Genomic DNA, 14,509 nt, shown 5'->3' with positions numbered 1-14,509 from the left:
CTGGACTGACAGGAAATCCAGACATGGAGGCCAAAGTTAGACCCACTATATTTATGCCTATGGACTGACATGCCTTGGAAAACAATGGGTGTGACAGTGATATGAAATTTAGCAAGAAGGAGAATACACAAAGAGTCCTGCATGCTGACTGCTATCTGTACCTTACTTTGTGAGAGACAGTAAACAAAACTGCCTGGTTTTACATAGAACATTTTCCTCACCAGGAATCTCCCTAGTTTCTAAAAATTGTCGAATGATCACAGAGTATGTATTGTATAATTTTAACTTTTAATTGGTCATCCTAAAGTTCCTTATTTATTTTTATTTTGGCAGCGTCATTGGTGCTAAGTGGTCATTGCTGTGGTGTTTTTGTACTGCACTTCCCACTTGGCAATCAAAAAATGTGGTCATGTGACTATCGCTGGTCATGCTAAATGCCCAGTTCTTCTATTTATTCCAAATACACCTGCCTGCTACTGGGGATTTAGAACAACAAATGCAGCAAATGTAAAAGCTTTCATTTCATATAGGTTGAATCACTATTTTGGTATGCCAATAGCTGATAAAGAGAAGCAAAATGGACATTTACCTACAGTATATGAGAATCTCGTGGATTATTACTGGTCAATATTCTTTGTACTTGTCTGTCCATTTTATTCTCTTCAAATATATATACTTTAAGTACACTTGTTTTATGAAGGACCAGAAAAGTGTTTGTTCTCTTTCAGCAAGATTCTTTACTGCTTTATGCTCTGTATCACAACCTGAAATAGACAAAAAGCATGCGCCTGAAGTTGCAGCTGTACCCAGTAATTAGTCCACTGTGGAGCCAAGAAATGCATTTCCCAACACAAGGTTGGGACTCCCAGACCAGACCTTTGCCAGACCAAATCAAGCCGGCAAGTCAGTGTGAACGACACAAATCTATCCATCAATCTATCGACCCATCCGCACATCCATGCATCCATCTGTTCATCCATACATCCAGCCATCCATCCTCCAGCCTGTGTCTCTTTTGGTTCTCATTATATAATCAAGCTGGATTACTGATTACAGCTCCAGCCCTATATAACCAGGCCAGGGCGATCCACAGAAATGGCCCTTAATCCAGGAACAGTGCGACCAGATTATCAGTAGCGGTGGCTTCCTTAGCTGTCCCCCGCCCAGGACTTGAACCCGCGGTGGCCCTGTGATGGCCAAGTCCAGAGAAGTAACCACAAGTGCTCTGCTCACACACTGAGGTCTGGCCTCTCCCTTCGACCACAATACCGTGGTCCACTGACCAGAGAGGCAGTTAAGGCAGTCAGGACTAAAAATAAACACCATGCAATTTCCAATTTAAAACTGCTATCTCACTCCAAATTTCTTTGTACTCCACAGAAGAAAGAAATCTGGAGTGAGGTAGCATATACATGAGTTGCATTGTCTTGTACAAGAGTTAGTAGTCTCTACTGTCCAACCTTGCACATTTCTGTCTATAAACTGCATTGACTGTACTCTAAATCAAATACAGTGATAGAGTAAGCCTCCTTGATAGTTTAAAGTGCATTTGATAACATTGTATTGTGGATGGTATTTGTGGTCTTTCTCTGAAGGCATGCGAATTAGCACACTCATTAAAATACACTTGATGCATGAGAGACAAACCACAACAGTAATCTTCAGCTCCTGTCAAGCATGCAAAGGATGAGTCTGTACAAGGATCACCAGCAGTTCTGCTGAATGGAGCCCTGTGCTGAGACAACACTCCGAAATACAGAAGAGACCGGCAAAACCTCAACTCTGCATAACAATGTGTAAAAGAACTCAAAAGAGCTTTGACAGGCATGAAGGAGGAACCTGTATTTTACAGCATTTAACATAACTTCTCATTATGGGACTCTGTAATTTCTCCTGAAAAAAAAATGCAGGAAAACAACCAGCCCAAAAAACTGAAATTGGTAAAGTGAGAATCCATTCTCCAAGACTTTTTCCCTTCCCACATTTTCCCTTCCTTGGATTTTGCTTTGCAAACTGATGCAAGGCCTCAAGGCCACCAAGCCACACAACTACAAAGCATTGATAGAAGAGAATGCATTTGAAGGTCTAAACTTGTGCTGAATTGTGTTGACAGAGACAGCAGATTTGCAAAAAACTTTGGCAGATTCTGTGCATCATGCCTTTTCAGCATGGACACGCAGTCATCTGAAAAGGACAATGAATTATTCATTACAGAATTGAAAGGCTGAGTCAGGTAGTGACGAGTCATACTTTCCATCTAGAAGCAAGATAGAGGTCCATTTATAGATGAGGTGCTGAGCTGTACACTGTAGAGATAAAAGATACCTGTCTCTATCAAAAATGTTCTGGTACAAAGAATTGTTTGTATTTTTCTGATAAGCTTGTACAATAGTGCAAAACATCTATCATATTGCTATTTTTTGTTTAATACTGCAATAAACATTTGCACTGTGATACATTGTGGCATGGCGTTTTCCACAAGGTCTTTTGCTGGCAGAGGTTGGGGGTTTGCTAATGGTTAGTATTGTCTCTCTTGGAATATGATGAAGTTTTCTCACCTGTGAGCAATTTGATTAGTTAACAATAGCTTTTATTAGCAGGCTGTTTGGAACATTTTCCCCCCTGCTTCTTATAACTGTAATTCATAATATTGCACCAGTCAATATCGCACTTAGATTTTTTTTCTATTAATTGTACAGCTGCCAACCATGAGAGAGTCCATACTACCCTACAAAGTAAGTAACTGCATGAGTAGTGAGTAGACTTCAGCATTTGTCTGCTGTCCTGCTACAGAAGTGGATAGTACATCCTTTAATAGCATTCAGGGTAGAATTTTTGTTGCTACGAAATCTATACCCTGGTCATGACCTTTGACATTTAAAATGCACAAAAAGTAGTTACTGCTGTTTGACTTCGTAGGGCAACATTGCCCAGGTGCCCATCCCCATCACCCCAACACACACACGCATGCACGCACACACACATACACACACAGCCACTCCCACACACACCTCCCCTCTAGAGATTGCAGGCTGAAACTGACAGGAACAGCCCAGGGACAGCACATGCTAGCTGTGTTGGCTCCCTCGGCACCATGTGTTAGCACCAGGCTATTTATACCAGGCTGACCTGCACATCCTAAGACATCCACAGAGACAGAGCTGGAAGGCAACAGGTTCGTTGCCAAAGGTAATGACAGTCAGTGTCATACCAAAGCCACTTCTTCAAACTTCAACCACATATGTGGGTGTGAATAGGTGAATTCACTGCCCAAATGTGGTGTTTCCCTCAGACGCAGTCCTGTGGCATCTGACTGTTTCTTTTATGAAAAGCACAACAGCGGCTGCTCCCTCAAGTTATTGCTAACCACTAATGCCCATGTGACTGTAGCTCACTACCCAGGCACTGCAGAACCTTCCGCTGGTACTCCCTCCCTGTCTAGTTTGTGGTCCAACTGGCCTACTGCTAAACTGAGACCAATCGACTGTGCAAAGTACATCAAGTCTTTGTTTGTGTTTTGATTTCTGCCCGCTTCCCTCTCCCCTCTCAAACAGTGGAAAGCGTTCCCATCCCATCATGCTGGTCAGACTGAGTGGGCTGGAGAATGAGAGCCAGGCTTGTGGTGATCCACAGCATCCTGAGGCTTCCGTGACTTATCTTACCAGCTCTACTCAAACAAGATGGAGTACCATTGATCTGACAGAATGAAGAAAGACCCAAATTAACTTTCTATTTGCGTGACTCCCCAACCAGACTAAGATGACTGCTCAATAAAGACTCAACCTCACATTCAAGCTCACTGGCCCCTTTACTCTGTTTAAATTCCAAGGTCAGTAGATGAGGCCTTTTGAAAATGTGTTTGGATGCACGTGGTTTCATCAGAAGGACAAAACCGGCTACAGTATATCTCAAGAGGTGTAGTCCTCAGAAACAGAAAATTGGTTACAGGTTTAAATTATTTGTCACTGGCTCTCTATGGGGAAGCTGAAACACTGTAATCATACCACACTGAAGAGGAAAGTTCAGTTATTTTGAGCTGTTTAAAACTGGCAATGGAGTTGTGGACCTTGGGATGGCCAACTTTTGCAACCAAAACAATGTGTACTGTATCACCTCCTCAAACAGTTACAGCAGGATCAAATGAAGCTCGACATGATGCTGACCAAACACAACAATACTGAGGTGCAGTACAATGTATTGTGCTGATGACTAGGGAAATGACAGAAGAGGCCAAAGGTCACATGTCAAATTGCAATATTATAGAAAAGTATGTTAGAAGAGGATGGATACATAGATTTATCTGACTGGGGGATGACAGTGGCTTAAAGGTTAGAGAAGCTGTCTTGAGACTGGATGTTTACTAATTCAAATCCTCAGATGTGGGAAAATCTGAGTGATTGAAAGTGAATAACGCCCTTCCCTCCCTCAACAACTGACCAACCCTTGAGCGAGACACTTAAACCACAAACTTCTCTAACAGCCATTCAGTGGCAAGTGATTGATGTGCTGGGAAGCTCCCAGGTGTGAATCTGTGTACCTGTGAATGTGTGGAGAAGGGAGATACTGAAAGGAGTAGACATGCAAAGCAAAGTTTCCCTGGAGAAATACAGGTTTGAAAAATGCTGAGAAGAATAAGTCAAAAGATAAATAAAATGCAACAGAGTGCAATAATTCATGATGTCACAGCGTTCATTCATGATGTCACATCCTAACAAGCAATAGCCAGCTCCTCCATAAGGACAAGAAGAACTCCATTACGAATTGGAGAGTCACATAATCACTATCATGCCATATGGAAATTATTCCATGAGCTAACTTTGTGTTTTAACTTAGCTTGTTTGTTTGTTCCAGCCACACGACCATATTACTTCTCTTGGGCACAACAACTCGGACGTTTTTGAAAGATCTTCCCAAGATTAGGCTAGTTGGTTCAAAGTAAGAAAAGCAGGTTAAACTGAAAAGGGTTCACTGTTGTGGTTGTGGTAAACATTAACAGATGCCTGCCTCCTCCCCTCAGCCAAAGCATGGGTGCTTAAAGCTTTCTGTCCACTCCACTATGAATTTAAGCTGCCCAACATTCCATAATGTCACACTGAATACCATGCTAACACTCTGCATGCAGTAACTGTTTGACTGCATGTTGATGCTTTGTCAGCATCCCACATCAGCAAACTGCTTCACTGGTGGTAGCAACCCTACAGCATCATGTCAGCAAATTAGTTTATCATTTTGTGAGTGTATTCACTAGGCAGATCTACAAAACTGCAAGTCTCTTCACTATTTTAAAGAATTCATGCCACAAATATCATAGCTGCAAAACAGCCTGTGTCCAATCATCAGATAAAAAGCACTGCATACCTTCTGTGGGGCTTTCAGCAGCCTGTGGACTCCAGCAATCTGATTTATCAGAGGAATATCTTCCCTGAAAGTGTAGTGAGGTGGTCTGGTGGGCTCGGGGAAATTGGTGCTGTTGAATGGATCAGTATCATCTAGGAACTGTACCCTGCATACAAGCGTAGCCATGATGTATCCATGCAAGACGATTTCAGATGTCTGTCAAATAAAGCGGATGCGCCACGAAGCCCCTTGATATGACGCGCAGCCCCCCGGCAGCCGGGCCACAGCGACCCACCGGCAGCTCCTCTGCAGTAGCAAGTCCTGCACCCTCTGTTATCCCTGGACCTTCTCCATTCGCTTCATGCAGGCGCAGAGGATTCAAGGCAATGAAAACAGAGAGTAAAGATCCAGGATACCTCGTTGTGAGGTATGTTTGTTTTACTCTTCAGAGAATCGGAGTTGTGTTGAGATGAGCGGGGCGGCAGTATCCAAGGGCATTGCGGGCGGTGAAGGTGCTGAGGCAGACTGCGCACGGGACTGCTGCTACACTTGGCGCCTGGTCAGTGGAAACGATGGGAAAGCGGCTCCCTCCTCCAGCAGAAACTCTGCCAGTCAGTGGCGAGGCAGCCAGACTTCAGCCGGCGGAGCGACCTCGTATTACAGGCGCAATGGCGGCATCCAGTGGTGAATGTGAGAAGCACGCAAAACGCTCTGCAGTTGAAGCAGACAGACAGACAGACAGACAGATAGAGGGGGGGAGAGGGAGAGAGAGAGAGAGAGAGAAACAGACAGGCAGACAGACAGAGGGAGAGAGAGAGAGAGAGAGAGAGAGGAAAACAGACAGGCAGACAGACAGACAGGGAATAAAGCAGACAGACAGATGATAGATAGAGAGATAGAGAGATAGATAGATAGATAGATAGATAGATAGATAGATAGATAGATAGATAGACAAAGTAGCCTTATCCTGGCATTTGTATGTGTGGTGAAAACTCCTCACTAAGTTATTGCTGATTTTTGAAAGAAGTTACAAGACAATAAATCCTATAAAAATGTTCCCATGTTCACAAGAACATCAACTTCTGTGCATTGACCTTTCCCCATCAGATAAGACACAAATAATTGTCATGTGTGTTGATGGTCCTTGACACCACAGCTTAGTCAATCTATTACAGAGGTTTCCGGCACGTAGGCTCTCCTGGAGTGTGAACCGCAATTCACTCCGCCACTGTACAGTGCACCATTGTATCACACAATACCACAGTGTCCGACGGATCATGAAGCTACAACTCCCCAATCCGGGCCTGGAGGCCAGGATACTGTCCCATCAGCAGCTGGAGAAGCTGGAGAAGGAAGAGGCTGGAGACAGACCAAAATGGGACAACAAGGCCCAGTACATGCTGACCTGCGTGGGTTTTTGTGTGGGGCTGGGAAACGTCTGGCGCTTCCCCTATCTGTGTCAGAGCCATGGAGGAGGCAAGTGATGCTTTAATGATCATCTTCAGTTATTCCCTTTTCAGGCATCTTCACTAACACAGCACAGCATAATAATTCAAACCGAATCACACCCACTCCAGACCCACCATTGGTCAGAGGAGTGCAGGATCATTAGCTATGTAAAACAAAAAAGAAATGGTTATTAGCATTTAAGTTCTTGATTCTGCATCATTTCATTTTTGTGGAAAAAGTAAAAGTTCTCTGGCCAACAATGTTCTCCGACTATGACGTTTGTCTCATAGAGTACACATATTCTGTAGTTAGATGATATCTAGTAACTCCTACTAAATTCACAAAAAGCCTCTAAATCAATCCCCAGGATCATTTAATGTCGAACTGTCATTAACTGGTTGACCACTGACTGCCCGTAGTCTGGAGATCTTCTGGATCACCAGGTATGGTAATCAAGTCTGGACAATAGTGGGCATTCTTCTGCTAGTTAACTAGTTAATGACCAACATCACAAGACCACTGCCCCAGTCCTAACTACAGTACTGTATACTCTCTGTATACCCTCGTTAGAGTTCAATGCCACTGTTCAGATAAGAGGTTTCACACCTGCTGACTGCACTATAAACCTAACTGCATCCAATGCTTTTGATTTTCTTTTCTGCTCACGTGCATCTTAAAAGGTGGAGTTCACTTGTATTTTCCCTCGAATATAATGTCTTTTATTAATAAGATAAGATAAGATAAGATAAGACAAGACATACTTTAATTGTTCCCTTAGGGAAATTTGTCTGTGCTGTAGTTTCAAAGTACAAACAAAAAACAACATAGCGACAGACATCCTTATTCACAATTATTTGTCCTCAGCTTTTCTATTTATGGCTACATTTCATGAATAGTATGGGATGTACTGAATCATATAAAAAATAAAGAGATACACTGTTTGTGTAATGATGACGTCATGGACAGCTTCTTTCTTTGGCTTTCAGGTGCATTCATGATACCCTTTCTGATCCTGCTGGTTCTTGAGGGAATCCCGCTTCTCCATCTAGAGTTTGCTATTGGTCAACGTTTAAGAAAAGGCAGTTTGGGAGTCTGGTCTACAATTCATCCTTATTTGACTGGCATTGGTAAGCGACCTTTTTCCCAGAAAGTTTGTCATAACCAGTTCTTAAGTGCTTTGAAAGACACACTTTTTTTTTCCAACATTAATTGGCAGGTATTGCATCCATGTGTGTATCTCTCATGATCAGTCTCTACTACAACACTATCATTGCCTGGATTTTGTGGTACTTCTTCAACTCATTTCAAGAGTCTCTGCCGTGGAGCCAGTGTCCCTTGAATGGCAGTTTAACAGGTAGTACTATAACTAGTATTTGTGCAGATCGGAATTTAACTCACGATGCCTGCTAAGTGACACATACTGTTATTAAATTCTGTCAGGCCTAGTCTCTGAGTGTGAGAGGAGCTCCCCCGTGGATTATTTCTGGTACAGAGAGACCCTGAACACAACCCCAGGGATTGAGGAGGACGGTGGGCTACAGTGGCGGATATTGTTATGTCACATTTGTGCCTGGTGTGTGCTTTATGTCTGCATCATTCGAGGCATTGAGACCACTGGGAAGGTACGGCACATTCTTTCTCACTGTGTCAACAGTAATATTGAACATTTAAATTCAGCTAAACAAATTTTTTTTTTCCCAAGGCTGTGTATGTGACTTCAACCCTTCCCTATGTGGTGCTAACCATTTTTCTGATCAGAGGATTGACCCTCAAGGGCTCTTTAAATGGAGTGAAGTTTCTCTTCACTCCAGATGTAAGTTGTATGTTTTTTCTTTCCTTTTATAGTTCACAATACTCTTATCTCTGATAACACCCAATCAGAATGCATGTAATGTCCAAATTGTACTTTCACATTATAAGGTGTGGGGGGGGGGGGGGGGGACAAAACATACTACTACTGCACACCTTGAAAAAGAGAGAAAAAAAATTCAGAATACATTTTGACACCAAGAGCAGGCGAACCCTATGTATGGGTCACAAAGCAAGACAGAGTGTCAGTTATTAGTTTTCTAATAATTGTTAGTATATTTAATATGTAATAATAATAGTTTTCTAAAATGAATGACTTTGGCAGATTTAAATGGATAATATAGCCACATACCACGATAGTAGGGGTTCAAGTGTAAAGATGAAGCAGAAGAAAAAAGCACAACGTAAAGGTTAGTTGCCATTTCTGACATTTGGTTTAGCACATTCAATGATATGAATTTAACATCTTTAGATAAAAATGTATCAAGTAGCCAAAGTCTAATGCCATATAATCTGAATACAGATTCAAGATATTATGTCCCATGACAACCTATTCAATCCCAGACAGGTTACTGGTGGGAGACTGAATGTGTTTAGCTTATGCATGAAGTATGATGGACAAACAACCGGACTTTGAACCACTGACCTTGTAATTGTTAGGCAGACATTCTAGTTTTCTCCTTTTAAACAAGTGTGAGGTAAATCATTTTCAAGTTTTTCAAGTGGCTTTCTATTGGAAAATATGACTATTGTTCTTGGCAGTTTATGACTTTGAAAACAACAGGTCTGGATTTCAATCCACAATCTTCAGTTTGAGAGGCAGATTACCTATTGAGCCAAACACGTGATAGTGTTCTTCAGGACAAAAGAACTAAAGGGAAAAGTAATACTGCAGCCTATGACTGAAAGGTTTAAGAACTCTAATATCATCACAGCTTTACAATCATCTTGAGAGTATTGACGGTATTATTCATTAGTTTAATGAAGACCAAGATCAATCTATGTCGAACATTTAACACTGTCAATTCATTGGAACATTTACAGCTAGACATTTTGATCAACTGTACACTCAGTTTTTGAGATATCATTACAAATTTTTCTCTCTTTACTAATTGCAGCAGTCATATTGTTTTTTTCAGCAATGTGCAGTCTAGGAAGACAATGCTATGGGATCATGTCATTGTAATAAAATCATTCGCCATAATAAAATCATTACAATGTTTTTTTTTACTTTCATTATTATTTCATTTAGAATAACCAAATTTCTATCCATTTGGGCATCACCTGCCAGTTAACTATGTACTAAATTAATACAGTAAATACATAGGTATTGGGATCCAAATGCCTAGATATTTTGGTTCCACTGCATAGAGAGATTAACCCTAATCTTTCATTAAAGTACTCTGTATCTCATACAGCAATTACCAATTAATCAATAATTACTAATACTTATTCTCCTAGTTGTCAGAGTTGGCAAAGCCATCAACGTGGCTGGATGCAGGTGCTCAAGTTTTCTATTCCTTCTCTCTGGCTTTTGGCGGTCTCATTTCTTTCTCCAGCTACAACTCTGTGCAGTAAGTCTGGTAGTTTGTTCAACTCCTACATCATTTAGGCTTACAGGTGTACACACTGTATTGTCTTACACAATTAGCTTTTCATGTTATAAATATCTGAGATGAAATGAAAACAACTTTTTTCCTTCAGTAACAACTGTGAACAGGATGCAGTGATCATCTCTCTCATCAATGGCATCACCTCTGTCTTTGCTGCTACAGTCATTTACACCATCATTGGCTTCAGAGCCACAGAGCGATTTGACAGCTGTCTTGGCAGGTACAGGATGCCTTTTGTGCCTGATTATGCATTCTAAGAGCCCCTCCAGGTTTTTTCAGCAACACAAGCAATATGATACACTTCTCTTTTTTTTTTTTTTTTTTTTACCTTACTTTTGCTTTTAGAAACATCTTAGCATTACTGAATGCGTTTGATCTTCCTGAGGGTAACATCACTGACAGCAACTACGATCAGGTTGTTCAACGTTTCAGTGAAACATATCCTGAGGTAATTCAGGAGCTGGATCTGCAAACCTGTGACTTGAACACTTTCCTCAGTGAGGTAATATTTTGTCAGTTCTGTGTAAGATGTGAATTTATGCTGCAAAACACATCAACTTTCCTATTGTTTTTTATTGAATTAAAATAAGTTTACTTTAAAGTAATGTTGGTGATGCTTTGGTGTAATATTGTGCTGTGTTTTGGCCTAGGGAGTTGAAGGAACTGGTCTAGCCTTCATTGTCTTCACAGAAGCTATCACCAAGATGCCCATCTCACCTCTGTGGGCTGTCCTCTTCTTCATAATGCTCTTCTCTCTTGGCCTGTCATCCATGTTTGGTAACATTGAGGGAGTTTTAGTACCGCTACAAGACCTCAAAGTCTTCCCTAAGGGATGGTCGAAAGAGGCTGTCACTGGTAACTCCACGTCTATTCTCTCATTTTCCATCTTAAAGCATTTCCAGTCTATTTCCTTTGTTGCCATCAGAGTTATTTTTCATTCTCTTACAGGTGTAACGTGTGTGTTCTGCTGTCTGGTGGGGCTGATATTTATCCAAGGCTCAGGAAACTATTGGCTTTCACTCTTTGACATCTATGGAGGATCCATCCCCCTGTTGATTGTTGCATTCTGTGAGATGGTCTCGGTTGTGTACATATATGGGATAGACAGGTAATGAAGAAATACAAAATAATGTTGTGAACTATATGCTAGTACAGATTCCCTGTAACCATAATGTATCACATACAGGATGTGCACATTATAATGGAAATGCCAGCATGCCTACAATATATAGTTCTAGTGGTTCTGCACTGTTGTGGGTTGCATTTCCAGATCTGAATCAATCATCCTTAAATCATTCTTAAGAGGCCTATGCAAATGTTAACCACTTTCCTGAGGGGGGGCTTCTTCTAGGATGCCAATATATTGATGCCATAGGATGCCATATAAACAATGCAGGAGTGATCACCCAGTGGTTTAAACCACTGATAATAATGTTAGCTACATACCAGGAACATAACCCCTCAAATAATCAACACATTGATCAACAATACATTATAATCATTTTGAACATATAGGAGTTTCTGTATCAGCATCTCAAACACTAATGGTTTTCACTACCATTTAAAACAGAGAGTACCCATAGGACCACTTAGATTCATTATGTTATAGTTGTAAGCATTGACTTTGTCCTTTTGGGTAAGGGTGGAAAAAAACTATGCCATAATATCAAAAGCATCCCACACTATTATAGAAACATCTTCATTAAGGGAAGCCTCTTTGTTGGTATCTCCATTATTTTGTCCACACTGTGTTGATAATGCACTTCATGTGTGTCATTGTCTCCCTAGGTTCAATGATGACATCACGTTCATGATTGGACACAAGCCCAACTTCTTCTGGCAGGTGTCATGGAGAGTAGTCAGCCCGCTCATAATGTTTTTCATCTTGGTCTTTTACTTCATCACTAAAGTTTCTGAGAAGCTCGTTTACAAAGCTTGGGATCCTGAATCGGTACGGTAGTTTATGAATTCATTTGAGATAATCTCTTTAGAGATCATGGATATTGGTCTGTCATTAAAAGTGTACTATTTCACTCTGTGTCTTTGCAGGAGAAATTCCCTAGATTGGAGGAAAAGCCATATCCAGTATGGATCTATGTGGTCATCTTTATATTGGCAGGGATACCCAGTATTGCTGTACCTTTAGTTGCTGTCTATAAATGTTTAAAGATGAAGAAGAGTGGTAGATGAAGAAAAGGCACATCTAGAAGATCTGTACACTGTCTCAAATGTACAGTGAGACCTGCAAATCCTTCACCTAATGATCTTCAGAAAAAGTTCCCAAATCTTTGCAGAAGTTAACACATCTTTGTCATTTACATACTTTTAGTATCTACAGAGAGGTGCAGCATGATTGATATCAAGGTCTACACTATTACAAAACTTTGAAGCAGGTTTTTGTTTTCTAGCTCTAGAAGGTGTTAGGCGTTAGTATCACTCTGCTGTTATTGATTTGCCTGGTCTTCTGTGCTCACAGGACCGGACAAGAGTGAAGCAGCTTCATGCATGACCATTTTCTTAAATTTACAACAAATACAAATACGACAGTGAATGTGGTTAAGCTATCCAAACGGACATATTCATGTGAAAATATTTTAAATATATTTTTTTAAAATGTTAATGTTTATGTATAAATCATGATACACATAAATCATGATACTCAAAAGTTTGGACACACCTAATTGAATGTACTATGTTTTTCATTACCGTAAAGCCATTTTGATCTAAAGGCTTATGCTTAAATGCTTGAAATTTGTTTCTTAGACAAATATAAATAGTGAAGTTGATGCCTACTGTATGTATGAATTTCTTTCCAAAGCCTTTGCCTCTCCATCAAGGTAAAGGGTGGCTAATTTAAAGAATCTTAACACGTTTTTGGTCACTGCATAATTCCATTTGTGTCATAGTTTTGATGTCTTTACTATTATTCTAAAATGTGAAAAATAGTAAAAATAAAGAAAACTGTGGTGTGTCCAAACTTTTGACTGGTAGTGTAGATTTACATATCAATTTTCACAATTTTTTCAAATGTTGGGATACAAATCACTCTGCATGTATTTGTGCAATGTGTTTTAAACATGTGGTGTACTTCTCCATACTTCTCCATCTTGTGACGTTTGTTTTTTGCCTCCTCATGTTTGATCTCCATAAAATTGTGGCATCCACTGTCAATCTTCACACATTCTGGTGTGTGTATGAATCCAATAAGTGTGTCTGTGATGAGCCTAATCTTGGTCAAACTTGGTCAAGTTTGGTTTTGGTCAGCTTTGGTCAACTTATCAGAATGCATGCTGACATGAGGTGTTTGAATCCCCTCCCATATCTTCCATTATGAAAGCGTTATACTAGAATGCATCCACATCTATTTCTTTGCAGTCGGCAGACAGGGTCATGAGTGGCATCTTTCTCTACTGTCATTAATGACCTGAATACAGTCATTGTCTACAGTCATTGTCTATGTGCAGAATTTGTGGCACATTTTGCATTAAGGTGAACTTGCTTATGACCATCAGTTGTGGTAACAGGTGGGAGACACTCCATTGGACTTGAGATTGGATCATCAGAGTCAAAATGTTTTTTTGGTTTTTTTTTTATCTCTAGGTAGGCAGCTTTTAGAAGCATTTGGCATCACAAACATAAGTCAATGATGGCAGCAGGAGGAAGACAGGAGGAGGAAGTGTAGTCTCTATAACCATAAGACCCACACACATTGCATTGCAGTGGTAGGGCCTTCAAATTGTTGGCTGGGTTCATCTGGCCGATATTGCTGTGTAGAATATTAGCTCCTGTTCATAAAAGATAAGAGGAGATCTTTGTACGCTTCACACGTCTTTTCCCACAAGAATGTGATGACTAGCTTTTCACTTTGAAAATGCTCATTGAGGCTAGTGAACTTTGGCAGAGCCCACTCCAAAAAGTAGAAGTATAATCTAAGTGATTCATTCAGAGCATCCTTCAGTGCATTATTTATGTTCTCTGCTGCATTTAATCTAGCTTCCAGCCACTGATCAGTGAAAAAAGCTTCAGAGCATCCCACTGTGTGCGTGTACAGTTGACAACTTGCTGGCAAGAAAGCCAAAAAGGAAGGAAGGAAGGAAAGAACCCATGCACGCACATGCACACTCACACGCGCAGGCCTAAAACCTTTTTAGTCAGTCTCTAAAGCTGGTATTCAGTCAATTTAATCAGCCAAATTGGAATTTAACCCCTACTAAATCAGAAAAGCATCAGCCAACAAAACTACATTTTACTAACTACATGTTTAGGAGGCTGCCATACTATCAAACTGCATTAGAGGAAAA

The 14,509-nt window shown here is 40.7% G+C and overlaps 2 protein-coding genes across 2 annotated transcripts in view; one reads left to right on the top strand and one right to left on the bottom strand.

Moving 5' to 3' along the window:
* Positions 1–5,536, bottom strand: part of fhod3b (formin homology 2 domain containing 3b) — a 91,177-nt gene extending 85,641 nt beyond the window's left edge. Inside the window, exon 1 of the mRNA XM_078287158.1 lies at positions 5,359–5,536. Within this exon, the coding sequence (XP_078143284.1) occupies positions 5,359–5,523 (165 nt within the window). The 5' untranslated portion in view covers positions 5,524–5,536. The remainder of the gene's footprint in view (positions 1–5,358) is intronic.
* A 1,066-nt stretch (positions 5,537–6,602) lies between these two features.
* Positions 6,603–12,398, top strand: slc6a19b (solute carrier family 6 member 19b). The gene is made up of 12 exons (XM_071902331.1): positions 6,603–6,813; positions 7,773–7,913; positions 8,003–8,140; positions 8,227–8,408; positions 8,489–8,599; positions 10,057–10,169; positions 10,300–10,428; positions 10,554–10,710; positions 10,859–11,063; positions 11,157–11,316; positions 11,997–12,159; positions 12,258–12,398. Exons 1-12 carry the CDS (start codon positions 6,615–6,617, stop codon positions 12,396–12,398), a joined length of 1,839 nt encoding a protein of 612 aa, XP_071758432.1. The 5' UTR covers positions 6,603–6,614.
* Positions 12,399–14,509: the final 2,111 nt, after the last annotated feature.

This window comes from Centroberyx gerrardi, chromosome 12 (assembly GCF_048128805.1).
Source record: "Centroberyx gerrardi isolate f3 chromosome 12, fCenGer3.hap1.cur.20231027, whole genome shotgun sequence".
Lineage (NCBI taxonomy): Eukaryota > Metazoa > Chordata > Actinopteri > Beryciformes > Berycidae > Centroberyx > Centroberyx gerrardi.
The sequence above is the reverse complement of the archived record's forward strand: the minus strand, read 5'-3'. Positions and strand labels throughout refer to the sequence as shown.

What these genes read in the sequence shown, in the direction of transcription:
- slc6a19b (XM_071902331.1), top strand. Translation starts at nt 6,615, where the DNA reads ATGAAGCTACAACTCCCCAATCCGGGCCTGGAGGCCAGGATACTGTCC. An exon ending in GCATTGAGACCACTGGGAAG is followed by an intron (nt 8,409 to 8,488) that starts GTACGGCACATT and finishes TTTTTTCCCAAG; the next exon opens with GCTGTGTATGTGACTTCAAC. An exon ending in TGAACACTTTCCTCAGTGAG is followed by an intron (nt 10,711 to 10,858) that starts GTAATATTTTGT and finishes GTTTTGGCCTAG; the next exon opens with GGAGTTGAAGGAACTGGTCT.